Source organism: Oncorhynchus mykiss, chromosome 26, assembly GCF_013265735.2.
Source record: "Oncorhynchus mykiss isolate Arlee chromosome 26, USDA_OmykA_1.1, whole genome shotgun sequence".
NCBI classification, from domain to species: domain Eukaryota; kingdom Metazoa; phylum Chordata; class Actinopteri; order Salmoniformes; family Salmonidae; genus Oncorhynchus; species Oncorhynchus mykiss.
The window spans coordinates 10166493-10194253 of NC_048590.1; the positions used below are offsets into that span (position 1 = coordinate 10166493).

Sequence of the window (27761 nt, forward strand, 5' to 3'; positions counted from 1 at the left end):
GCTGGCGCTGCAGTAGATGAATATCTATTAATATTTATTCAAATTAATTGTCCCCATTTCGATCGTGTGGTTAGTTTCCTTCACTGAGTGTTAGAAACCCTGTAGTTTGACCTCATCATGTGACTCCCATCCTGAGAGGAAGTCTGTCAGCATTTTACACCACTTATTCTCAGCCTAGGAGGACAATGTATACAGGAAAAAGTAGGTGACTATATTATATACAGTATGAACTGGGGTATGTTTAGTAAGGCGCAACATTCTGAATGTTGTAGAAATGTAACAGAAATGTAACAGGCCATATGAAAAAGCAAGTGTTACTCCAATATGTAAAGTTTATCTGAAAGGTGTTTCAGCCATTTGAATAAGGTGACATAACTTTATATACATTTCTATGTATGTACAGTGTCTATTTTCCTGCAAGAATAGTGCAATGTACATGCATTTCTATATATGTAGTGTCTATTTTCCTGCAGATATAGTGCACTGTATGTGACCTGACAATTAGTTACATCCTCTGGATGGCGTTATTGCTACACATTTCTCTGGTTTAAGATGGTCATACCAGAAACAGCCCTCCACATGTTCAGTACAACAGACAAAACACATGTAACCACACTACTTTTATTAATTAAGGCAAAGCGGTGCTATTCATTTAACATCACAGATGCATTCATAAATCAAGGTCTGAATTTAGATTTGAACAAAAATGAACCACTCAATTTAGATTGTCACCTTATTTAAACTACTATTACTTTGATTTTAATAATGATGAAAACATAAAACATGCAAACAGCAAAGACTAATGTGCAGACAAATTAATTGATGTCAAATTGATGTAATTGATGTCAAGTACATCCCTGTCATTTAGATTATCACAAGTGAGATTATTCTGTAAATCATACATTTAACTTCGTCATAAGATTCTATTACTACTCTTGAAGGGGGAAGCTACAGGTGTACATCAAAGGCTCCTCCCCTCACAAATGTCACAACACTGAAACAACAATAGAACGATGTAAAGGTCAATATAGTGACCATCTGCTGAGGTCACTTCCTGCTGGGTAGGGTTTTGGTGTGGTGTTTCAGAATGTGTTGTAGTATGGTTCGAGTGTGGTGTGACCTGTGCTGGATTATTAAAAGGTCATAAGGTTGCGATCTCCCCAGTGAGGTCACTTCTCTCTGCCGCAGTCGGTGCACAGGATGTCGTCACGCTGGGTGAGGAAGCCACGGCCCACTAGAGACACGGAGCACTGCATACAGGTGAAACACTCGCTGTGCCACTGGCGCTCCTCAAAGGAGATGTACTTGGCCCCTGCCAGACCTATCACACAAGGATGCAGATATGGGTAGAAGCTCAGATGCATACTCCTCACGTCCTCTCCTCACCTCCTTTAACTTGTCATAAGCCGGCAGGTAGCCTAGTGGTTAGAGCATTGGGCCAGTAACCGAAATGTTGCTAGATCGAATCCCCGAGCTGACAAGGTAAAAATCTCTTGTTCTGCCACTGAACAAGGCAATTAACCCACTGTTCCTAGGCTGTCATTGTAAATAAGAATGTGTTCTTAACTGATTTACCTACTTAAATAAAAGGTAAAATAATAAATAAGGAGGAGAGGATGTGAGGAGTATGCAATTGAGATTCTTCCACAGACACACCTAGGGCTCTATTTTAACAAAGCAATGGTAAATCTAAGTGCTGGCTGTAGTGCTATCGTTATTTTCACAGCCGTAATTATGAGTGAAATAACTGGCAACAGTGAGAAAGAGCTGGGTTGATGAATAAACAAGGAGTTAATGTGTTCCATGTCTTAATTAATACTGCATGCGTTTGTCTCAAGTTTTGCAGCTTATTGAACGTCTGTGTGGTCATCAATTCCAAGTCGGCTATGGGAAGGGAATATTCTCTTCCTAGTCCTTTATGGATTGATAATACAGTTTATTAAATAGCATAGGCTACAGTCACGAATAATAGCAGCAGTAAAAAAAACTGCCAGTGTTTCCCCAATAGCCTCTATGTTTGGAGTATTGGCAGTCAACATTGTTGTAATTGCCTACATGTCTTTATCCATCGCACTTCTCCTAAAATATATATTTTTTATTGTATGTGTGGGGCACGTTCTCAATAAGCAAAACATAGCTTAGGCATACTGTTGATACTGCATTATAGGACCGAATAATTGTAATATGTTTGAAAGTGTGTGTCTTTGGTAACCTGGTGAAAGGCGGTCTTTGGAAAGCATGTTCATGTTTTTTGTCATGAATTTTGTTCTGAAGACAGCTCTGCTGAGTGGTCACGAACTGGCACAGCTACAAAGTCATGCAATTTTATTTTAAACCTAACTCTAACCTTAACGCTAATGTTAACCACACTGTTTTCATTCATTTTTACAATATAGCCAATATTGAATTTGCAGCATGCCCATTTAGCAGAAATCGCTCAGTTCTGCCTCAAGAACAAGACTCATCCCAATAAACGTCAACCTGCCTTTGGAGATGGATGCTTGAACAAACAAAATTAAGTATGCAGATAGGCATGTGTGTGTGTTTTAGAATGTGCCGTATTGTTTCAATTCAAGGCACTGAATCGAAGGGACCGCAGGTGAGATGGTGAAAAGCTTCAAGTTCCTCGGCGTACACATCGCTGACAAACTGAAATAGTCCACTCACACAGATAGTGTGGTGAAGGCGCAACATCGCCTGTTCAACCTCAGGAGGCTGAAGAAATTTGGCTTGGCACCTAAAACCCACAAACTTTTACAGATGCACAATCGAGAGCATCCTGTCGGGCTATATCACCGCTTGGTATGGCAACTGCACCGCCTGCCACAGCAGGGCCCTCCAGATGGTGGTGCAGTCTTCCCAACGCATCACCGGGGGCAAACTACCTGCCTTCTAGGACACCTACAGCACCCAATGTCACATGAAGGCCAAAAAGATAATCAAGGACAACAACCACCCGAGCCACTGCTTCTTCACCCCGCTATCATCCAGAAGGCGAGGTCAGTACAGTTGCATCAAAGCTGGGACCGAGAGACTGAAAAACAGCTTCTATCTCAAGGCCATCAGACTATTAAACAGCTATCACTAGCACATAGAGGCTGCTGGTTATAGACATAGACTTGAAATCACTGGCCACTTTAATAAATGGAACAATAGTCACTTTAAAAATGTTTAAATATTTTGCATTACTCATGTATATACTTTATTATATTATATTCTACTGTATCTTATTCCATTCCACTGACAATGCTCGTCCATATACTTTTATATTCTTAATTCAAATCAAACTATATTTGTCACATGCGCTGAATACAAGTGTAGACCTTACTGTGAAATGCTTATTTACAAGCCCCTAACCAACAGTTCAGGAAGAGTTAAGAAAATATTTACCAAATAAACTAAAGTTAAAAAAAATATTAGCAAATAAATATACAAAAAATATATATACAAAAGGTAATTGTTCTGAATTTGTTAGATTACTTGTTAGATATTACTGTACTGTCAGAACTAGAAGCACAAGCATTTTGCTACACTCGCATTAGCATCTGCTAACCATGTGTATGTGACAAATAAAATTTGATTTGTACATCTGCCAAACACATTTGATTTGACAAATTGAGCATTTAAAATGTTTATGGATAGGCTATTTTGCAAGGCAAGGCCACTTATTTCTGTTGATATGGCATTCTAGGAGGACTAAATACTGGAAGAATGTGTCTTTGGTTTTATTTTTATTTTACCTTTATTTAACTAGGCAAGTCCGTTCATAATGACGGCCTACCAAAAGGCCTCTTGCGGGGACCGGGGCTAAAAAAAATAAAAATAGGACAACACGCATCATGACAAGGCAGACACCACATCACTACATAAAGATAGACTTAAGACAACACAACATGGATTGCAACACAACATGACAACATGGTAGCAACAACATGGCAGCAGAACAACATGGTAGCAGCACAAAACATGGTACAAACCTCTCTTGTAAAGAATATTTGCTGGTCTGTGGTGTGTAATGAGGAGCAACCAGAAGCTGCACTTGACAGAAGCTGCGCTTGACACAATAAGTCTGACAGCCCAACTGATTGGCAAACATACTGCAAATTAAGAAATCATGTGACTAAGCTAAATAAAAAGAAACTATACAATGAAACGAAGATCAGTTATTTAAAGAATGATAGTAAAAAGCTTTGGGGCACCTTAAATGACATTTTGGGGAAAAAAGCCAACTCAGCTCCATCATTCATTGAATCAGAAGGCTCATTCAACACGAAGCCCACTGATATTGCCAACTACTTTAATTACTTTTTCCAAGGCAAGATAAGCAAACTTAAGGATGACATGCCAGCAACAAACGCTGACACTACACATCCAAATATATAAGACCAAACTATGAAAGACAATAATTGTACTTTTGAATTCCGTAAAGTCAGTGTGGAAGAGGTGAAAACAATATTGTTGTCTGTCAACAATGACAAGCCACCGGGGTCTGACAATCTGGATGGAAAATTACTGAGGATAATAGCAGACGATATTGCCACTCCTATTTGCCACATATTCAATTTAAGCCTACTAGAAAGTGTGTGCCCTCAGGCCTGGAGGGAAGCTAAAGTCATTCCGCTACCGAAGAATAGTATAACCCCATTTACTGGCTCAAACAGCCGACCAATCAGCCTGTTACCAACCCTTAGTAAACCTCTGGGGGAAAAATGTGTTTGACCAGATACAATGCTTGTCTAACAGAACACTTCTTTAATGGAATCCTCTCAAACATAATCCAGGTAGAATCAAGAATTCCCAGGGTAACTGTTTAGGCCCCTTGATTTTTTTTATTTTTACAAACGGCATGCCACTCACTTTGAGTAATGCCAGAGTGTCTATGTATACGGATGCTACTACAGCAACGGAACACTTAACAAAGAGCTGCGGTCAGTTTCAGAGTGGGTGGCAAGGAATAAGGACAACACATTCACTAAACCCTAAACCTCATCTAAATCTTGTAATAAATTATGTGGAATTTGAGCAAGTTGAGATGACTAAACTGCTAGGAGTAACCCTAGATTGTAAACTGTCATGGTCAAAACATATTGATACAGTAGTAGCTAAGATGGGGAGAATTTTATCCATAATAAAGCGATGCTCTGCCTTCTTAACAACACTATCAACAAGGCAAGTCCTACAGGCCCTAGTTTTGTCACACCTTGACTACTGTTCAGTCGTATGGTCAGGTGCCACCAAATTTTTTTGAAATTGGCTCAGAACAGGGCAGCACGGCTGGCCCTTGGATGTACACAGAGAGCTAATATTAATAACATGCATGTCACTCTCTCCTGGCTGAAAGTGGAGCAGAGATTGACTTCATCACTACTTGTATTTATGAGAGGTATTGTGTTGAATGTTGAATGTACCGAGCTCTCGGACACCGATGCTTACCCCAAGAGGTCTCTTCACAGTCCCCAAGTCCAGAACAGACTATGGGAGGCGCACAGTGAAAACATAGAGCCATGACTACATGGAACTCTATTCCACAGCCATTAACTGATGCAAGTTGGAAAAATATATTTTAAAAATATTTTTAAAAACACATGGAATAACGGGGGGTGTGAAGCAACACAAACATAGGCACAGACACATGCATACACACACAATAACATATGCACTATACATACACATACACTTGGATTTAGTACTGTAGATATGTGGTAGTGGTGGAGTAGGGGCCTGAGGGCACACAGTGTTTGGTGAAATCTGAATGTATTGTAATGTTTTATTTTATTTTATAAACTGCCTTAATTTTTCTGGACCCCAGGAAGATTAGTTGCTGCCTTGGGGGATCCATAATAAATATGAAATACAAATACAAACATTATTGTGCATAGACAACAGCACAAAGGGCAAAAAGGTAGTGACAACAAATACGTCACGCGAAGCAGCCACAACTGTCTGTAACTGTCCATGACTGAGTCTTGAATGAAGAGATAAAACTGTCCAGTTTGAGTGTTTTTTGCAGCTCGTTCTAGTCGCTAGCTGCAGCGAACTGAAAAGAGGAGTAACCCAGAGATGTGTGTGCTTTTGAGACCTTTAACAGAACGTGACTGGCAGAACGGGTGTTGGTACTCAGACGAGGGGCACTGAAATTGGGGATGGATAGCGTACTTGAACAAGCGAAATTAAGTATGCAGGTATGTGAATAATGAAAAGGCATGATAGCAAAAACCTAATATTTCAAAGCAATCTCAGTAGAACATTTAAAACCCCTTTATTCAAAGGCTACTTGGCTAATGGCCAGGATTAAGACGCACCTGTGCAATGCTGCTAAACCAGCCAGGTTAGGCTATGGTTGTTTTTTCATCAAATGAAACGGGGAGGAAACCAATAGTTTGTTCCAAATACCAGATTCACCGGCACAAAAGGCATAGGCTGACTTTTGCTCTCAAAATCCATGACATTATCAACTGCGTTACCGCTAAGACCTGCTTTTGTGAGTCGTAAGGGCACATGTGCCTTGCTCAAGGGCACATCCACAGATTTTTCACCTTGTCGGCTCAGTGATTCGAACCAGTCAACATTCGGTTACTGGCCCAATGCTCTTAACCGCCTCCTTAGTGCCAGAAGAAAACAGCATACTATGCAGAATAATGCTTGCAGACACACATACAAGTGCCCACATATGATGTTACAAACACCAACAGGTGATGTGTGATTGCATGGCATAAATAGAGAATATTAATAGAAAAATGTAGCATGAAGGGTGACAAAATGAATGACAATATTCGTAGAGTGACTCACTGGTGATGGGTTTGGTGCAACCCACACACTTCTTGGCATAGAGGTTGCTAAAGCAGTCCAGACAGTAGGGGTAGTTCTCTCTGGAGGTGAAGCGCTGTCCTGATAGCTGCTTCTTACAGCCGATGCACAGGAAACACTCACGGTGCCAGGGTTTGTCATTGTAGGTCACCCCACCGGTCGTAATGGCCTTAAGGAGATATACACACATGACACGCCAGCACAGCAGGGGCGGATGACACAAGTCCTAGTTTCAAGTTATGTCACATGCACAAGTAGAGTTAAACAATGCAATAATCAATAACAATGTATTACTAGAAAGAAAAAAAGAAAATAATAAAAAATATGAAATACACAAACTAAGTAAGCATACAAAATACAGGAAATGTTAAAAAAGTCAGTTCCAATACCAGATTTACATGTGCAGGGATACTGGAGTGATGGAGGTAGATATGTATAAGGGTAAGGTGACTAGGCAACAGGATATAAGACAAACAGAGTAGTATCAGCTTGCTTGTGAGTGGGTGTGTGGGTGGATGTGTAGCGTCAGTATAAATGTATGTGCATATGTTGTGTGAGCGAGCAAATTATGGAGTGATTGTTTTTGAGTGTGTTGAGTGACAGTGTGTGCATGAGTGTGTAGGGCCATGTGAGTGTGCATAGAGACAGTGTGTAGGGCCATGTGAGTGTGCATAGAGACAGTGTGTAGGGCCATGTGAGTGTGCATAGAGACAGTGCAAATCCTGAAATAAAAGGTAAATAAAGATACAAGGTAAACTCGGTCCGTGTAGCTATTATGTTAATCATTTCTTAGTCGTATTGCTTGGGGATAGAAGCTGTTCAAAAGCCTGTTTGTGTCAGACTTGACGCACCAGTACATCTTGCCATGTGGCAGCAAAGAAAATAGTCTATAGCTTGGGTGGTTGGGGCCTTTGACAATTTTCCAGGCCTTCTTCCTGATATAGATGTCCTGGATGGCAGGGAGCTCGGCCGCAGTAATGTACTGGACTGTCCTACCACCGCCGTATGATAGTCCTTATTGAACAGGTGAACTTCCATGTGCCTTAATTACAAACTTGAATGGGATACAAATACAAATACAAATATTAAATCCAGGTGTTATGAAACCAATAACTAGCTGATTTTGCTTCACTCATTAGGTCTAGGGGTCTTAGGCCTAGCTACAGTGCGTGGTCTGTAACCTAATTTGATGTGTGCATTAATGTGAGAAATCAGCGTTTGAGGACAGTGTTGAATGCAAATGTGCCCAGGGAGACCACAACCTTACATTGGTCCAGGGCCAGCTCTGTCTTGACTCATTTGAGTCGGTGAGCCAAAATGGATGGCTATTTTCAGATAGTGACGGAAACAAATATATACAAAAAGAAAAACTACAAAAAGGCATTCCCAAACTAAAGATTCAAACATAAACAAAAAGCCTCATGGCCAACAACCAAATCAGTAGCATAACAGCTTGCCAGCTGGAGCCAGCACAGCACTTGTACCTGGGTGCTACTGCCCCCTGGGGAAATGGAGTGTGGTAATGATAGTGAGCTGTAGTGTGCTGTCTAAATGACCTAACCTATTCCATAACACCTTCCCCAACAAGAAAAGAAAAGACCTCATAGTCACCAATATCTATTTTCCTTCCTAAAAAAATTTTTTCACATAAACTTCCCTACCCTACTTTGGCCAAGAACGTACCCCATAAATTGACACATAAATCAACCTTGTCCTCAACCTGCATAGGGTACACTACATCACATACTGTGTCTCTGCCAAGAAGTTCTCAGCTAGAGACACAAAAGACTCACCTTCCTCTCTAGGGAGAAATATTTCTGGGTAACCACTGTCTAGTTTTGCAAAGAATGTTTCCTCCAATTCCCCATACAAATCATCTCTTCCCTGTCGGATTTGCCATCAGCACTCTTCTGAAAATAAGTAACTTCAAACTGGGGATACCTCAAAACTCTCCTTGAGAGACACAGCCCCTTGACACACCTGACTTTTCACTGAGGTTACACAAACCTGATCGCTTGTGGAAACTAGCTCCACTCTGATCACTGGAGGAAACTGGTTTAGAAACAAGACTGACTGGCAGGTAACACACACTATCTCCCCTCTATTCATCCCTACTCATCTGCTTTTTCAACAGTGCAACAGTGCAGACTTCTCCAGACTCCAAACTGGTATATCTAATCCTGTAAAACAGTCAACACAAAATGTTCTGGCCCATGAGTAAAACATCTCATCTGCCCTACAGTAGCTAACAACTACCAGCTGCAAACATTTGACTACCTTCGCTGGCAAGTCCACACCAAACATTTCTGTTGACCAAAAAAAGCATAATCTATCTTGATAACCTGCAAACTGAAACTCGGGTTGGCGCTACTGCAAACCTCACCTAGCAAATAAACAATGAGTCTACCAAACCATACCAGTTTAAAACCACCCAGACTGCTAAGATCAAATAAAATTGTATTTCTCACATGCGCCGAATTAAACGGATGAAATGCTTACTTACAAGCCCTTAACTCTATTTTCTTAAAACTGCATTGTTGGTTAAGAAAATATTTACAAAATTTACTAAAGTAAAAAAAAATACAATAATAACACAATAAAATAACAATAATGAGGCTATATACAGGGGGTACTGGTGCCAAGTCAATGTGCTGGGGTACAGGTTAGTCGAGGTAATTTGTACATGTAGGTAGGGGTGAAGTGACTATGCATAGATAAGAAATAGCGAGGGGGTGCAAATAGTCCGGGTGGCCATCTGATTAATTGTTCAGCAGTCTTATGGCTTGGGGTTAGAAGCTTTTAAGAAGCCTTTTGGACCTAGACTTTTTTTTTATGTAACCTTTATTTAACTAGGCAAGGCATTTAAGAACAAATTCTTATTTACAATGATGGCCTACAACGGACAAACCCGGATGACGCTGGACCAATTGTGCGCCGCAATATGGGACTCCCAATCACAGCCGGTCTCATGCGGTAGCAGAGAGTACAGTCTAATGACATGGGTCTTTGACAATTTCTGGGGCCTTTCTCTGACACTGCATAGTACATAGGTCCTGGATGGCAGGAAGATTCGGCCCCAGTGATATACTGGGTTGTACACACTACCCTCTGTAGCGCCGAGAAGTTGCCATACCAGGCGATGATGCAACCATGCTCTCGATGGTGCAGCTGTAGAACTTTTTGAGATCTGTGGACCAATGACAAATCTTTTCAGTCTCCTGAGTGGGTGTTGTCGTTCACGAAGGTGTTGTCGTTCACAACTGTCTTCGTGTGTTTGGACCATGATAGTTTGTTGGTGATGTGGACACCAATGAACTTGAAACTCTTGACCCGGTCTACTACAGCCCAATCGATGTGAATGGGAGCGTGTTCGGCCCTCCTTTTCCTGCAGTCCAAGATCTTCTCCTTTGTCTTGCTCACATTGAGGGAGAGGTTGTTGTGCTGGCACCACGCTGCCAGGTCTCTGATCTCCTCCCTATAGGCTGTCTCATCGTTGTCAGTGATCAGGCCTACCACTGGTGTGTCATAGGCAAATTTAATGATGGTTTTGGAGTCGTGCTTCGCCACGCATGGGTGAACAGGGAGTACAGGAGGGGACTAGGCATGTACCCCTGAGGAGCCCCCATGTTTGTTGATTAGCACAATTGGTTAGGAGCCTGTAAAACGGCAGCCTTCAACTCTGGCGCCATTACTTAATCTGCCCCAATTGAGCACCCAAATGTTAAAATGGAAATATGTAACATTTTTGGCTACATGAAAAAAATCACATAGAAATGTGAGTTAAAGATCTATCATTCTACTTGAAAGCATGTCTAAGAAGCGGGAGATCTATTCTATGTGCACTATTTCTATGTTTCCCGTTCATCAGTTTTGTTTTTGCGTCTTTTACTTTCGGTTTTGTACACCAGCCTCAGACAGCTGAAACAACAATATTTTTGGACCAGGAAAATATATTCACAGCAGTTTAGATGGAATAATGATTCTCTATACTATACTATATAATATTGTCACATAATCTGAAATTAAGTGAACTATTAGAGTTTTAGCAACCTGGAAACGGCAGAGCGATTTCTGAATAGTGCAACTTTAAAATGTATCCCGGAAGAGCACCCACATGTTACAAAACCAATAACTAGCCTACTGATTTTGCTGCACTCATTAGGTTTAGGGGCCTAAGTGCTACAGCACCCTGGGGAAATGGAGTGTGGTAGTGGCAGTGAGCTGCAGTGTGCTGTCTAACTAGCTAACCAATTCCATATCACAGGATCCTTCCTATCTAGCCATGATTGGCTGAGATAATGAAGGGGTTAACCATGCTCATGTGTGGGTCTCTAGCACTGAACAAAATCTTTCAAGGGCATTTTTCTCCTACTTGTCTTCTAAGTGAGAACACTTTTATTAACTTTTAAAACAGCATAACTTTACCATGCTTACTCCAATCACAGTGTATGATATATCATTTTGGAGCTCTCAATCTGAACTAATGGAAAACAAATTGGGTTGAGTTTTGACATACACAACACATACAATTACACATTATTCTAGAGTGCTGCTTATGTCTACATCCTAAAATATTCTGTCATGGTGTAAATATAAACCTGTAAAAGAACTGTCACTATTTAACATACAGTCTAAACCATGAGACTGCAAGATTCTTACTTTTTTACAGGCACAGCACTGATAGGCAAATTGCTTCTCAAAACAGGACACGCAGAAGTAGCCGTTGTCTTTGGGGATGAAGGACTTGGTTCCTATTGGCTGCTGGCAGCGATGGCACAGGAAGCAGGTCTCATGCCAGCTGTTCCCCTTGTACTCCATTTTGCGGGAACCTAACACAGGCGAAGGACAGCTTAGTCAGCACATGGAAACAAGACACGAAAACCTACTGCACCAGTGAAGGCTCCTCAGAAAAGAAAGGAGATGACCATCCTACTGAAAGAATTTCATGAAATATTATTTTTAGATCAAAATACATGAAATATATTAACATCACCAAATAACTGATAAAAACACTTGGTTTTCAATGAAGGTCTACAGTAGCCTCAACAACACTCTGTAGGGTAGCACCATGGTGTAGCCGGAGGACAGCTATTTTACATCCTCCTCCTGAGTATAACAACTTCAATACAAAACCTAGGAGGCTCATGGTTCTCACCCATAATAACTGACTTACACAGTAATTATGACGACTTCCAGAGAATATCCTCCAACCTATCAAAGCTCTTGCAGCATGAACTGACATACAATAACAGTCAAAAGTTTGGAAAAACTTACTCATTCAAGGGTTTTTCTTTATTTTTTGTATTTTCTACATTGTAGAATAATAGTGAAGACATGAACACAATGAAATAAAACATATGGAATCATGTAGTAACCAAAACAGTGTTAATGAAATCAAAATATATGTTATATTTGATATTCTTCAAAGTAGCCACCCTTTGCCTCGATGACAGCTTTGTACAGTCTTGGCATTCTCTCAACCAGCTTCATGAGGTAGTCACATGGAATGCATTTCAATTAATGGATGTGCCTTGTTAAAAGTTAATTTGTGGAATTTATTTTGTTCTTAATGCGTTTGAGCCAATCAGCTGTGTTGTGACAAGGTAGGGGTGGTATACAGAAGATAGCCCTATTTGGTAAAATAACAAGTCCATGTTATGGCAAGAACAGCTCAAATAAGCAAAGAGAATTGATAGACCATCATTAATTTAAGACATGAAGGTCAGTCAATGCGGAGAATTTCAAGAACTTTGAAAGTTTCTGCAAGTGCAGTCGCAAAAACCATCAAGTGCTATGATGAAACTAACTCTCATGAGGACCGACACAGGAAAGGAAGACCCAGGGTTATCTCAGCTGCAGAGGATAAATTCATTGGAGTTACCAGCCTCAAAAATTGCAGCCCAAATAAGTGCTTTACAGAGTTCAAGTAACAGACACATCTCAACATCAACTGTTTCTCAAGAGACTGCGTGAATCAGGCCTTCGTGGTTGAAGTACTGCAAAAAAACGAAAGGACATCAAGTCAAGTTTAGAGACTTGTTTGGGCCAAGAAATATGAGCAATGGACATTAGACCGGTGGAAATCTGTCCTTTGGTCTATGAGTCCAAATATGAGATTTTTGTTTTTTTCAACAGGACAGTGACCCAACACACCTACAGGCTATGTGAGGAATATTTGACCAAGAAGGAGAGTGATGGAGGGCTGCATCAGATGACCTGGCCTGCACAATCACCCGACCTCAACCCAATTGAGATGACTTGGGATGAGTTGGACTGCAGAGAGAAGGAAAAGCAGCCAACAAGCGCTCAGCATATGTGGGAACTCTTTCAGGACTGATGGAAAAGCATTCCAGGTGAAGCTGATTGAGAGAATGCCAAGAGTGTGCAAAGCTGTCATAAAGGCAAAGGGTGGCTACTTTGACAAATCTAAAATCTAAAATAGATGTATATTTGTTTAACACTTTTTGGGTTACTACATGATTCCATGTGTGTTATTTCATAGTGTTGATGTCTTCACTATTATTCTACAGTGTATAAAATACTACAAATAAAGAAAAACCCTTGAATGAGTAGCTGTGTCCAAACTTTTGACTCATACTGTATGTTGTCCACTCAATCAAAGCACAGCAATCTGGTAGTGAAAGCTACAGCTAGCTAGCAATGCAATGCGTAAGTAGTTGACTCAAAGAGAAAGAAAGACAATAGTTTAACACTTCTGAACAAATTAATTTCTTAAAAAATTAAGGAGAAGCAGCAGCAGAGAGAGAGAGAGAGAGAGAGAGAGAGAGAGCAACCTATATTCCGTTATATTTTTTTCACTTTCACTTACCTCGCCAGCTAATGCAGCTAGCAATTTAGTCTACTCAAAAACAGTTTTGAAGAGAGGGGAATGGTATTTATTTAAGGCTATCCAACAGATTGTGGGGGCTGTTTTGTTAGACTTCAGTGCGGCTTTTGACATTATCGATCAGTCTGCTGGTGGAAAAACATATGTGTTATGGTTTTACACCTCCTGCTATATTGTGGCTAAAGCGTTACATGTCTAACAGAACACAGAGGGTGTTCTTCAAAGGAAGCCTCTTCAACATCATTCAGGTAGAATCAGGAATTCTCCAAGGCAGCTGTCTAGGCCACTTACTTTTTTCAATCTTTACTAATGACATGCCACTGGCTTTGTGTAAAGCCAGTGTGTCTATGTATGCTGATGACTCAACACAATACACATCAGCTACTACATTGACTGAAGTGATTGCAACACAACAAAGAGTTAGTTAGTTAGTTCATAATGGGTGGCAAGGAATAAGTTAGTCCTATTTATTTCAAAAACTAAAAGCGTTGTATTCAGGACAAGTCATTCCTAAATCATTCTTAAACCTCAACTAAATCTTGTAATAAATAATGTGGAAATTGAGCAAGTTGAGATGGCTAAACTATTTGGAGTAACACTGGATTGTAAACTATCATGGTCAAAACATATTGAAGGATGTAGGAAAAATGCAATTGGCTCAGAACAGGGCAGCACGGTTGGCCCTTGGATGTACACAGAGCTAATGTTAATATAGTGCCTTCGGAAAGTATTAAGACCCCTTGACTTTTTCCACTTTTTGTTACGTTACAGCCTTATTGTAAAATTGATGAAATAAAACAGCAATCTACACACAATACCACAAAATGACAAAGTGAAAACAGGTTTGTACAGACTTTTGCAAATGTATTACGAACAAAGACAGAAATACCTTATTTACATAAGTATTCAGATTCTTTGCTATGATACTCGAAATTGAGCTCAGGTGCAACTTGATTGGAGTCCACCTGTGGTAAATTAATTTGATTGGACATGATTTGGAAAGGCACACACCTGTCTGTAAGGTCCCACAGTTGACAGTGCATGTCAGAGCAAAAACCAAGCCATGAAGTCAAAGGAATTGTCAGTAGAGCGACAAGACAGGATTGTGTCGAAGCACAGATCTGGGGAAGGGTACCAAAAACTTACTGCAGGGATTGATGGTCCCCAAGAAATGGGAAGAAGTTTGGAAGAAGTTTGGAACCACCACGACTATTCCTAGATCTGGCCGCCCGGTCAAACTGGTTAATCAAGGAGGTGACCAAGAACCCGATGGTCACTCTGACAGAGCTCTAGTTCTTCTGTGGAGATGGGAGAACCTTCCAGAAGGAAAACCTTCCCTGTAAGCACTCCACCAATTAGGCCTTTATGGTAGTGGCCAGACAGAAGCCACTCCTCAGTAAAAGACACGACAGCCCACTTGGAGTTTGCCAAAAAGATACCGAAAGACTCTCAGAACATGAGAAACAAGATTATCTGGTCTGATAAAACCAAGATTTAACTCTTTAACTCCTCCAGCGTCATGTCTGGAGGAAACCTGGCACCATCCCTACGGTGAAGCATGGTGGTGGCAGCATTATGCTGTGGAGATGTTTTTCAGCATCAGGGACTGGGAGAAATGACAAATGAGGCCATTCTCATAAAAAATAAAATCCTCCCTCCTAATCTTCAATGGCACCAACTGCCACTGTACTGCACATGCAGTAGTAGGCCTGCAGAAATAGAACACCTCCACCAATAGGGACTGAGCAGTAGTGGTAGTTATTGACATATCATATCACGCATTTTTCAGGGAAGAACAATGTGAACTAAAATACATATTTTAGAATAATCAATATCATCATCAATGTTGTCCTACAGCACCTGGCATGATGGTTTTCTTGCAGGTGGAGCATTTGGAGGAGTACTCATGGGAGTAACACTCTGTGCAGAGAAGTTGTTCATCCTTAGCTGCAAATGGCTTTTCTACCAGAGGGCGGCTGCATTTGGCACACTTGAAGCACTGCTCATGCCAGTGGCAATCCTTATAGGACAGATCCTATCAAACAAACATACAGACAGTGTTAACCATGTAATGGATTGATTGGATTGATGGTTATTATTGCCACAGAAATTTAAATGATTCGATTGAAGAATTTGAAAGAATATGATTTATAAATAGTACCTTACTAAGATTACTGTCTTCCTTATCAACTGTCTTACCTCATCATCACAAAAAAAGTTTGGTTGTTGGTATTGTTGGTTTTTGTTGTCATTGGCGAATTTCTGAAGAAATTATATATAGCTTAAAAGCATGTTTTTTAAGCCATTTTGTTCCCATGGAAAGTCATTCTTTGAGAACAACAATAATTCATGTCAAAATGTCATGGGATGCAAATTTTTGTTGGTGGTCCATTCTTTGTTTGAAGGTGTGTGCACTTAAGGAGTGTGGCTTTAAGACAGTGATGCAGTTCAGTTAATTAGATGTCTTTATAGACCTTGGAAATATGTTTTTCACAACTTTGCTGGTTCAAACCAAACCTTAGGAAAGGTTTTAAAGCCCCAATGCAGTGTTTTTAATTTGTGTGCTTATTTCATGAGCCTCCTTTCGCTATTGAAATGCTCAGTCTGACCGTGTGGCTGTGTTGATAGAAATGTAAATATACATATTGATTGGCGGATAGGATCGTCTAGGCTGTAGAGAGCCTACCCCCTTACCCCTTCAAAGTAGGAGGATACATATGCAAATAAAATATGATTGGTCATTGGTCAGAACAATCAGAACAGATTGTGACATGATCTGGGCCAAAAACTCCATCCCACCTGAACAGGCTGAAATTCCAGGTGTTTATTTGTTCTTCAAAAACCACTTACACTCAGTGTTATTTTGACCTCATGGTGAGGTCATGGAAATATCATTACAAAAACAGAAAATCACATTTTTTACTGGACTGCCCCTTTAAACCTAACAATCGTGTACTTCAGTATCGCTGACGTGCTTATGTACACTGAGTACACCAAACACTAGGAACACCTTCCGAATATTGACTTGCACCCCCCACCTCCCACATTCATGATAGACATGGGAATCTGTTGAACGTGAAAAACCCAGCAATGTTGCAGTTCTTCACACAAACCGGCGCGCCTAGCACCTACCACCATACACTGTTCAAAGGCACTTAAAAATATTGTCTTGCCCATTCACCCTTTGAATGGCACACATACAATCCATGTTTCAATTGTCTCAAGGCTTTAAAATCCTTCATTTTTATTTATTTAACTAGGCAAGTCAGTTAATCTGTCTCCTGCCCGTCATCTACACTGATTGAAGTGGATTTAACAAGTGGCATCAATAAGGGATCATATCTTTCACCTGGATTCACCTGGTCATCTCATAGAAAGAGCAGGTTTTCCTAATGTTTTCTATACTCAGTGTATCATACTCTATACACATGAAAATATGCATTTATATGGGGTCAGTACAGAATTATTACCTTACAGTTGCACCCAATAGGCAGAGAGCACACTTCACAGCAATTGGAGAACAAGTTCTCATAGCACTTAGTGCAGTACTGAGTATCCTCCTTCATAATATATTTATTTCCCAACAAGGACTCCTTGCAGTAATGGCAGTCAAACCGCTCTGTAGACATGCTTGCTCTTTACCTGCAGGTCAAAGACAAAGAAATTAACAGCAAGAAAATGCCAAAATATTATTTGTATCCTGAGGAAAAACACTTCCTTCCTGCAATCAGGATCCAACCAATGTCCTTCCCCGTATATTTCAATGTCGTCTGAATTCTAAGTGATGACTTTTAAAAATATATTTACCTCTGATTATGTTGGTTCCAAGGAGAGACTGAATTGAGGGCTGCAGAGTGAGGACCAGGCGTGGGGATGGAGAAGGGTAAACCAGGATTAAGTGGGCACATCATTGAAAGGCACATCTATAAATACTAGCCCTCTTATTACCAGTAATCTCTGAGGAGAACGTAGTGTTCCACTACACACTTCTGCACCTTTTAAGGGAGTTTGAGCTGAGCATATTGGCATACATTTATGTTGGTTAAAAAGTTGTGGTTATAAATGTGAACATTGTGGATGGGGAACGCATGTTTGTATATGAGACGTTTCATATTAATCTTATGGTTTACATGTTTTTGAAAATGGCGATGAAAACTGATGATTAAAGTAACCAATACATCCTGACGGAATGTGGTTTATGGCCAATATATCACGGCTAAGGTTCTGTTCTTATGCATGATGCCTGGATACTGCCCTTAGCCGTGTATTGGCCATATACCACAAACCCCCGAGGTGCCTTATTGCTTAATTGAATCCTTAGTTTACATTGACGTTTAAATAAATTTAAAAAATTGGTCACCAATGTAATGTGGAATAAAAATAAATATTTTGTCATACCCATGGTATGCGGTCTGATATACCACGGCTGTGAGCAAATCAGCATTCAGGGCTCAAATCACCCAGTTTATAATGGGGTTTAACCATGGCACTGTAGAATACTTGTTTCTGATTGGCTTGAAGGGCATTCTAGAGCATGCATTAGTTTAGCAATAAGGCATGATTGGGTGTGGTATATAGCCAATATAACACAGCTAAGGGCTGTTCTTAAGCACAACGCAACGTGGAGTGCCTGGATACAGCCTTTAGCAGTGGTATATTGGCTATATACCACAAACCCCCGAGGTACCTTATTGCTATTATAAAATGGTTACCAACATAATAAGGTCAGTAAAAAGTCATGTTTTGTCATACCAGTGGGTGATTAGGTCTGATATACCAGGGCTGTCAGCCAATCAGCATTCAGGGCTCGAACCACCCCTTTATAAACTGGGTGGTTCGAGCCCTGAATACTGATTGGCTGAAAGCAGTGGTATATCAGACCAAATCACCCAGTGCCAGACGTCACTAAAGCTCTTGTGGTTGAATGGAAGCAAGTCCCCGCAGCAATGCTCCAACATCTAGTGGAAAGAAGAGTGGAGGCTTTTAAAGCAGCAAATGGGGTACCAACCCCATATTAATGCCCATGATTTTGGAATGAGAAGTTTGAAGAGTAGTGCCCACATACTTTTGGTCATGTGGAGTATCTTTCAAAAAGCATGTTGATGAGTTAATAATGAAAATAGGCTCATTCAATAGGAACGTGTCCAGTCTTTCGTTAAAGTGCAGAAACCAAATTCATTCCGGTTATTGACTATGGCGATATCATCTATATGAATGCAGCGGTCACTGTATTGAAGCCATTGGACGCAGTTTATCATTGCGCATTGCGCTTTATTATGGGCGATAGGCTCAGCACACATCATTTCCTTTTGTATCAGAAAGTAGACTGGCCCTCTTTGAAGTTGCATAGATCAATGCATTGCACTCTTTGTCTATAAAGCCCTCTTGCATAAACTTCTGCCATACCTTACCTCATTGTTAACCTTTACAACAAAACAAAAAAATCCCAGGTTTTCCAGAATTCCCGGTTAGAACATTCCTAGAAACGGGAGGGAATACGCAGGAAATCTTTCAAACAGGATTTCTTGAAAATCTGGGAATTTGGGGAAATAATTTTGCGACCCCACTTGCAGGCCTGATGTGGCCTGTAAACCATCAGTTTCAGGCTACTGTATTAGGGTAACACTAGGTCTCAATCAAGGCCTGATGGGATATGTAATGTATTGTTATAACATATGCTAAGGAACTCACTTGGTGAAGACCACAGGACTGAAAATGAACGAATTCAACAACCATGTCTCTGTCTAACAAATACAGTCCTGGGTGGTAACTCTACTATTCACTCCAAAAGGCAAGGCACAAAGGGAAATTCAATTGGAGGTGTGGCTTTCTGTTAGATATTTTTTGGCCACCCATGATTGGAAGAGTGGTACCAGTTTATGTGGTCTATGGTAGAGGTAAGATGTTGTCAATTACTGTATTAGGAACAAATGGCTTTGTCGCTGTGGTGGTTCACTATAAAGGCAAATTATACCTTTTCTAAAAGCATGCTTTTATACCTGTGGACTGCAAATCATTCTAGAACATTTGCAAAGATACTGCACTATTTAATATTGGTTGTTCTTTGGATGTCACACACTTGTGGCCTATGCCTTAACCACATAGCAGTTGCAGATGGCTTAGTGCGACTGAGGTGCCAAGGGCCTGATTCCAACTTAAGAAATGTACGCCTTCCCTATGAGGGCCTTCTTACGCACTTCTGAGTAGATGGTATTTAGACTTACCTTATGCAGGTGCGTAACGTGCTTTGCAAGCGTGGTTCCCTTGCGCGGCCTAAATACATTTAACTAAGCTGCTGAAAACCCTCCCAATTGCTGGCCAACATATTTTCTTGTGGAGTTTTAATTTAATAGGGTTTTCAGTACATTTATCTTAAGCCATCCCTGTAAATACAGTATACCTTTAATTACAATTTTGTCAACAGACTCTCCATCGAGAAAACGGGTTCAGAGTATAGGGATCAATGAAAGAACGCCCTCTAAATATATACAGTATTAGTCTCTGTTTCAGCACCAACTTGTAAATACATTTAAAAATCTCAGATTTTGTAAATCATTTAGGAACATTTTTGGGTTAGGAAAGTATGTATGAATCATTAAAAAAAAGAAGCTTGTTTGGAAAGCCTTTACACACAAAATACTGTATACTGTGTACAATAAGAGTTGAACAATAGTACTGTAAATATACCCTAATCCTCACTAATCATGGACCTCTTGACACCAGTCCAGTCGTCGTGAACTGTTCGCCACACTCCAGGTTTAACCCACTACGTGTGGTCTGAGTTCCACAATGATTCAAATAGGCATTCCCAAATTATTGCACAATGTTAACCTAATATGATCCACTAATGCTAGTGACCCTCAGGAACAACTCCACAGACATGAGAGAGGAAAGAAAGATAAACAGAATGAAATGGAATTTGTCTCCATATGGAAAAATCAGCTAAAACAATTGCTATGTGTATTTAAAATCCCCTTCTCCAAACGGATTACTCATTTATCATGGTCTTATCAATAGCTCTTATCAATTTATAAATTACAATGCATGGAGAATGCTGTTATTTCTATTGGCAAAATATAAAGTAGATGCTTGGAAACATCAGGTTTGTTCAACCTTATTCATAGTTTCCTCACACGTAAAGGTGGTGGAATTATGAGGGAATTAAGTCAATGTCAGAATATGGCATATCTCTCTCCGCCACACCTTAATTTCTTAGATCTCCACCCCAAACGAATAGTGGGTGAATAGCACGTTATTCTCATGCTTAAGTTCACACAGAGAGAAAAGTGCATAAAAAGGGAATTTACACACTCTTAACTAGGGTCAGAATCGGCCCCCAAGTGCTTAGTGGTTGCCAAGCCCTCTCAGTCGCTATTGCCAGTGCCTTGGCTTCTGATCAGATGGAGGGAACTGTGGGCCTGCAGAGACTCAATCGAACTGTGCCAAATTCTTAGAAAGTAGGGAGTTTATGAGCTAACAGTGAACAAACACTGAGTATACAGTATCTGATATAGAGTTAGTCCTGTTGTGTAGATTGTATAGATAGTGAAAATATTTTTGCACCAATCTCCCGTTGACATCCCATTGACATCAATGCATGATCTATTCAAGAGTTTGAGTAACAGTCCACACATTTTCAAGTTCAGGAGGAGAGTTTCTGTGAACTGGATGAATTAAACAACCCTGTGAGACCCCAGGTTGCAAAAATGCAACAGGTCCTAAACTCATGTCAAACACTGCATAGTTGACCTCAATTGACCCAGATGTATCTTTTAGTAGCATTTGTTGTGTGTCATGTCTTCTCTCAAGATGTAGTGACTTTTTACAAATACATAAATAAATAGAGAAACAAACAATCTGAGTTATTTTTAGAGGAATTTTTGTAATTGTTGCAACAATATGATGAACAAAGCCATGTCATGGTGCAAAAGCAATGTGTGAAGTGCAAAACATACTGTACCTTAAACCAATTTCTTCAGAAATTCAAAGAGATTATGCATTATAAGGAGGCGATTATTTAACAAGATTTAAGTAAACTGAAACTGAAACATAAAGAGTAAACACTTTATAACGCACAGAAGAGTTCCAAATTAAATCATGCTGCCAGGTTACAATAACGTTTATAGTAAATTGGGTGCTTTTGAACCATAGAAATGTGGATTGTGAATGTATGTGGTCAAATAAATAACCCAGTTGTCCTTTTGCCACCTAGTTAAAAATCCCAGTTGATTATTTTTGACTGGCAGACAACAAATTATATTTTAATCTTTGAGCATGTGTTCATATCTTTTTTCAAGAGGATCAGGAGGCGATCATCTTATATAAATAGCCTCGGAAGACCACCAGTCCAGAGGCTTAGACAGGAAGGTCAGTGGCAGAGATGAGGTCGGGAGGAATGCAACTCCTGTTATGGGCTTTTCCTCTGCTGTCAACTCCACAGTCAAAACCATTGCTGACATTCAATTCCCATACATGTCAAGAAATTCACATATGTAAATACATTGTATTAGGCTACACAAGGGAGACTAGCCTCACCTCACTCACAATTTTTAGTGGGAGGCAAACTCTTATATTTATTTTGTTATGTGCTGTGTGATCAAATACTATTTGTGGGATAGCAGAGGTTTAATTAGTATTTGTCATGTATTGTCATGTTGTGTCCTGTTCCTGTTCTTTCTCTTCACCCTGTCTCCCTCTGCTGGTCGTATTAGGTTACCTTTTCTTCCCCTCTTTCCCCCAGCTGTTCCTTGTCTTCTTTAACTACCTCGTTCACCCCTTTTCCCACCTGTTCCCTTTTTCCCTCTGATTAGGTCTCTATATCTCTCTCTGTTTCTGCTTCTGTCTTTGTCGGATTCTCGTTTGTGTTACTCATGCCTGAACCAGACTATCGTCGTGTTTGCTGCAACCTTGTCCTGTCCTGTCGGAATCTGCCTGTTCATCTAACCTTGTCCTGTCGGAATCGGCCTGTCCATCTGAGCCTACGTGTGTTTCATCATTAAAGAAACTCTGTTTTGTTAATTCGCTTTTGGGCCCTCATTCACGCACCTGACAGAAGAATCCGACCAAGAATGGACCCAGCGACTTCGGATCCTCTCCACTCAGCCGTCGAGATCCAGGGAGCGATGCTAGGCAGACACGAGCAGGAATTGTCTGCTGCTCGACATGCCGTTGAGACCCTGGCCACCCAAGTCTCCAACCTCACAGAACAGGTTCACCATCTCCGCCTCGATCCACCGGCCACTTCCAGGGCTTTCGAATCTCCGGAGCCCAGAATCAATAACCCGCCGTGTTACTCTGGGGAGCCCACTGAATGCCGCTCGTTCCTCACCCAGTGTGATATTGTGTTTTCTCTCCAGCCCAACACTTACTCCAGGAGCACTGCTCGTATCGCCTACGTCATATCTCTCCTTACTGGACGGGCTCGTGAGTGGGGCACGGCAATCTGGGAGGCAAGGGCTGAGTGTACTAACCAGTATCAGGACTTTAAGGAGGAGATGATACGGGTTTTTGATCGATCTGTTTTTGGGGAGGAGGCTTCCAGGGTCCTGTCTTCCCTATGTCAAGGTAATCGATCCATAACAGACTACTCTATTGAGTTTCGCACTCTTGCTGCCTCCAGTGACTGGAACGAGCCGGCTTTGCTCGCTCGTTTTCTGGAGGGTCTCCGCGCAGAGGTAAAGGATGAGATTCTCTCCCGGGAGGTTCCTTCCAGCGTGGATTCCTTGATTGAACTCGCTATTCGCATAGAGCGACGGGTTGATCTTCGTCACCGAGCTCGTGGCAAGGAACTCGCGTTCTCCATTGCCCCCCTCTCCGCATCACTACCATCTTCCTCTGCCGGCTCGGGTGCTGAGCCTATGCAGCTGGGAGGTATCCGCATCTCGACTAAGGAGAGGGAACGGAGAATCACCAACCGCCTCTGTCTCTATTGCGGTTCCGCTGGTCATTTTGTCACTTCATGTCCAGTAAAAGCCAGAGCTCATCAGTAAGCGGAGGGCTACTGGTGAGCGCTACTACTCCTGTCTCTCCTTCAAGATCCTGCACTACCTTGTCGGTCCATCTACGCTGGACCGGTTCGTCAGCTTCCTGCAGTGCCTTAATAGACTCTGGGGCGGAGGGCTGTTTTATGGACGAGACCTGGGCTCGGGAACATGACATTCCTCTCAGACAGTTAAGGGAGCCCACGGCCTTGTTCGCTTTGGATGGTAGTCCTCTCCCCAGGATTCAGCGTGAGACGCTACCTTTAACCCTCACTGTCTCTGGTAATCATAGCGAAACCATTTCCTTTTTAATTTTTCGTTCACCTTTTACACCTGTTGTTTTGGGCCATCCCTGGCTAGTTTGTCATAATCCTTCTATTAATTGGTCTAGTAATTCTATCCTCTCCTGGAACGTCTCTTGTCATGTGAAATGTTTAATGTCTGCTATCCCTCCTGTTTCCTCTGTCTCTTCTTCACAGGAGGAGCCTGGTGATTTGACAGGGGTGCCGGAGGAATATCACGATCTGCGCACGGTGTTCAGTCGGTCCAGGGCCACCTCTCTTCCTCCACACCGGTTGTATGATTGTAGTATTGATCTCCTTCCGGGAACCACTCCCCCCCGGGGTAGACTATACTCTCTGTCGGCTCCCGAACGTAAGGCTCTCGAAGATTATTTGTCTGTAGCTCTTGACGCCGGTACCATAGTCCCCTCCTCCTCTCCCGCCGGAGCGGGGTTTTTTTTTGTCAAGAAGAAGGACGGGTCTCTGCGCCCCTGCATAGATTATCGAGGGCTGAATGACATAACAGTGAAGAATCGTTATCCGCTTCCTCTTATGTCTTCAGCCTTCGAGATCCTGCAGGGAGCCAGGTTTTTCACTAAGTTGGACCTTCGTAACGCTTACCATCTCGTGCGCATCAGGGAGGGGGACGAGTGGAAGACGGCGTTTAACACTCCGTTAGGGCACTTTGAATACCGGGTTCTTCCTTTCGGCCTCGCTAACGCTCCAGCTGTCTTTCAGGCATTAGTCAATGATGTCCTGAGAGACATGCTGAACATCTTTGTCTTCGTTTACCTTGACGATATCCTGATTTTTTCACCGTCACTCCAGATTCATGTTCAGCACGTTCGACGTGTCCTCCAGCGCCTTTTAGAGAATTGTCTTTTTGTGAAGGCTGAGAAGTGCACTTTTCATGCCTCCTCCGTCACATTTCTTGGTTCTGTTATTTCCGCTGAGGGCATTAAGATGGATCCCGCTAAGGTCCAAGCTGTCATTGATTGGCCCGTCCCTAAGTCACGCGTCGAGCTGCAGCGCTTTCTCGGCTTCGCGAACTTCTATCGTCGTTTCATCCGTAATTTCGGTCAGGTGGCAGCTCCTCTCACAGCCCTTACTTCTGTCAAGACGTGCTTTAAGTGGTCCGTTTCCGCCCAGGGAGCTTTTGATCTCCTCAAGAATCGTTTTACATCCGCACCTATCCTTGTTACACCTGACGTCTCTAGACAGTTCGTTGTCAAGGTTGACGCGTCAGAGGTGGGCGTGGGAGCCATTCTTTCTCAGCGCTCCCTCTCTGACGACAAGGTCCACCCTTGCGCGTATTTTTCTCATCGCCTGTCGCCGTCGGAACGTAACTATGATGTGGGAAACCGCGAACTGCTCGCCATCCGCTTAGCCCTAGGCGAATGGCGACAGTGGTTGGAGGGGGCGACCGTTCCTTTTGTCGTTTGGACTGACCATAGGAACCTTGAGTACATCCGTTCTGCCAAACGACTTAATGCGCGTCAGGCTCGTTGGGCGCTGTTTTTCGCTCGTTTCGAGTTCGTGATTTCTTATCGTCCGGGCTCTAAGAACACCAAGCCTGATGCTTTATCTCGTCTCTTCAGTTCTTCAGTAGCCTCCACTGACCCCGAGGGGATTCTCCCTGAGGGGTGTGTTGTCGGGTTGACTGTCTGGGGAATTGAGAGGCAGGTAAAGCAAGCACTCACTCACACTCCGTCGCCGCGCGCTTGTCCTAGGAACCTTCTTTTCGTTCCCGTTCCTACTCGTCTGGCCGTTCTTCAGTGGGCTCACTCTGCCAAGTTAGCCGGCCACCCTGGCGTTCGGGGTACGCTTGCTTCCATTCGCCAGCGTTTTTGGTGGCCCACCCGGGAGCATGACACGCGTCGTTTCGTGGCTGCTTGTTCGGTCTGCGCGCAGACTAAGTCCGGTAACTCCCCTCCTGCCGGCCGTCTCAGGCCGCTTCCCATTCCCTCTCGACCGTGGTCCCACATCGCCTTAGATTTTATCACCGGACTGCCTTCGTCAGCGGGGAAGACTGTTATTCTTACGGTTGTCGATAGGTTCTCTAAGGCGGCTCATTTTATTCCCCTTGCTAAGCTTCCTTCTGCTAAAGAGACGGCACAAATCATCATCGAGAATGTTTTCAGAATTCATGGCCTTCCGTCAGACGTCGTTTCGGACAGGGGTCCGCAATTCACGTCTCAATTTTGGAGGGAGTTTTGCCGTTTGATTGGGGCTTCCGTCAGTCTCTCTTCCGGCTTTCACCCCCAGTCTAACGGTCAAGCAGAACGGGCCAATCAGACTATTGGTCGCATCTTACGCAGTCTTTCTTTTCGCAACCCTGCGTCTTGGTCAGAACAGCTCCCCTGGGCAGAATACGCCCACAACTCGCTTCCTTCGTCTGCGACCGGGCTATCTCCTTTTCAGAGTAGCCTCGGGTACCAGCCTCCGCTGTTCTCATCTCAGTTCGCAGAGTCCAGCGTCCCCTCCACTCAGGCTTTTGTCCAACGTTGCGAGCGCACCTGGAAGAGGGTCAGGTCTGCACTTTGCCGTTATAGGGCGCAGACTGTGAGAGCTGCTAATAAGCGTAGAACTAAGAGTCCTAGATATTGTCGCGGTCAGAGAGTTTGGCTCTCCACTCAGAACCTTCCCCTTAAGACAGCTTCTCGCAAGTTGACCCCGCGGTTCATTGGTCCGTTCCGTATTTCTCGGATCATTAATCCTGTCGCAGTGCGACTTCTTCTTCCGCGATATCTTCGTCGCGTCCACCCGGTCTTCCATGTCTCCTGTGTTAAGCCCGTTCTTCGCGCCCCCGCTCGTCTTCCCCCCCCCCCCCCCCCATCCTTGTCGAGGGCGCACCTATCTACAGGGTCCGTAAGATTTTAGACATGCGTCCTCGGGGCCGTGGTCACCAGTACCTAGTGGATTGGGAGGGGTACGGTCCTGAGGAGAGGAGTTGGGTTCCCTCTCGGGACGTGCTGGACCGTTCGCTGATCGATGATTTCCTCCGTTGCCGCCAGGTTTCCTCCTCGAGTGCGCCAGGAGGCGCTCGGTGAGTGGGGGGGTACTGTCATGTATTGTCATGTTGTGTCCTGTTCCTGTTCTTTCTCTTCACCCTGTCTCCCTCTGCTGGTCGTATTAGGTTACCTTTTCTTCCCCTCTTTCCCCCAGCTGTTCCTTGTCTTCTTTAACTACCTCGTTCACCCCTTTTCCCACCTGTTCCCTTTTTCCCTCTGATTAGGTCTCTATATCTCTCTCTGTTTCTGCTTCTGTCTTTGTCGGATTCTCGTTTGTGTTACTCATGCCTGAACCAGACTATCGTCGTGTTTGCTGCAACCTTGTCCTGTCCTGTCGGAATCTGCCTGTTCATCTAACCTTGTCCTGTCCTGTCGGAATCGGCCTGTCCATCTGAGCCTACGTGTGTTTCATCATTAAAGAAACTCTGTTTTGTTAATTCGCTTTTGGGCCCTCATTCACGCACCTGACAGTATTGGCCTGCAAGCAGTATTCATCTGAACCTTACCAGTTTTAATATAATGTTAGCTATCATGTTTGCTAACTTCATATGATCGAGGAATTAACTACTAATTATGCTGTGATGTTGCACCAGTTGAGACTGTAGACCAACTGCACTTGAACTATTCACACACTTCTAAAATGTGTGGATTCATTGACATGTCTGTCTGCATTGTAATGTACAAAGACATAGCAGATGTGACATATATTGATGAGCAAACAAAAGGGCACAGATCTCATGCTGGCTTAATCTGAAAGTGGTCACGAAAAAGCACTTGAGTACCAGTTTGATATAAATACCAAAACATTGACAGCTGTGCAATATAGATTGCAAAT

At 42.5% G+C, this 27761-nt stretch overlaps 1 protein-coding gene across 3 annotated transcripts; it reads right to left on the reverse strand.

The window, feature by feature from the left end:
* Positions 1-616: 616 nt before the first annotated feature.
* fhl5 (four and a half LIM domains 5) lies at positions 617-17568 on the reverse strand. Of its 3 annotated transcripts, XM_021585686.2 has the most exons (6): positions 17462-17568; positions 17125-17296; positions 15515-15689; positions 11467-11636; positions 6790-6976; positions 618-1321 (listed from the first exon to the last, which is right to left on the reverse strand). In XM_021585686.2, exons 2-6 carry the CDS (start codon positions 17281-17283, stop codon positions 1170-1172), a joined length of 843 nt encoding a protein of 280 aa, XP_021441361.1. In that variant the 5' UTR covers positions 17284-17296; positions 17462-17568; the 3' UTR covers positions 618-1169. The 3 variants fall into 3 exon arrangements, with proteins under 3 accessions (XP_021441363.1, XP_021441361.1, XP_021441362.1); XM_021585687.2 differs by lacking the exon at positions 17125-17296 and having other exon boundaries at positions 17462-17564; XM_021585688.2 differs by lacking the exons at positions 15515-15689; positions 17125-17296 and having other exon boundaries at positions 617-1321; positions 17462-17556.
* Between the last annotated feature and the right edge of the window lie 10193 nt (positions 17569-27761).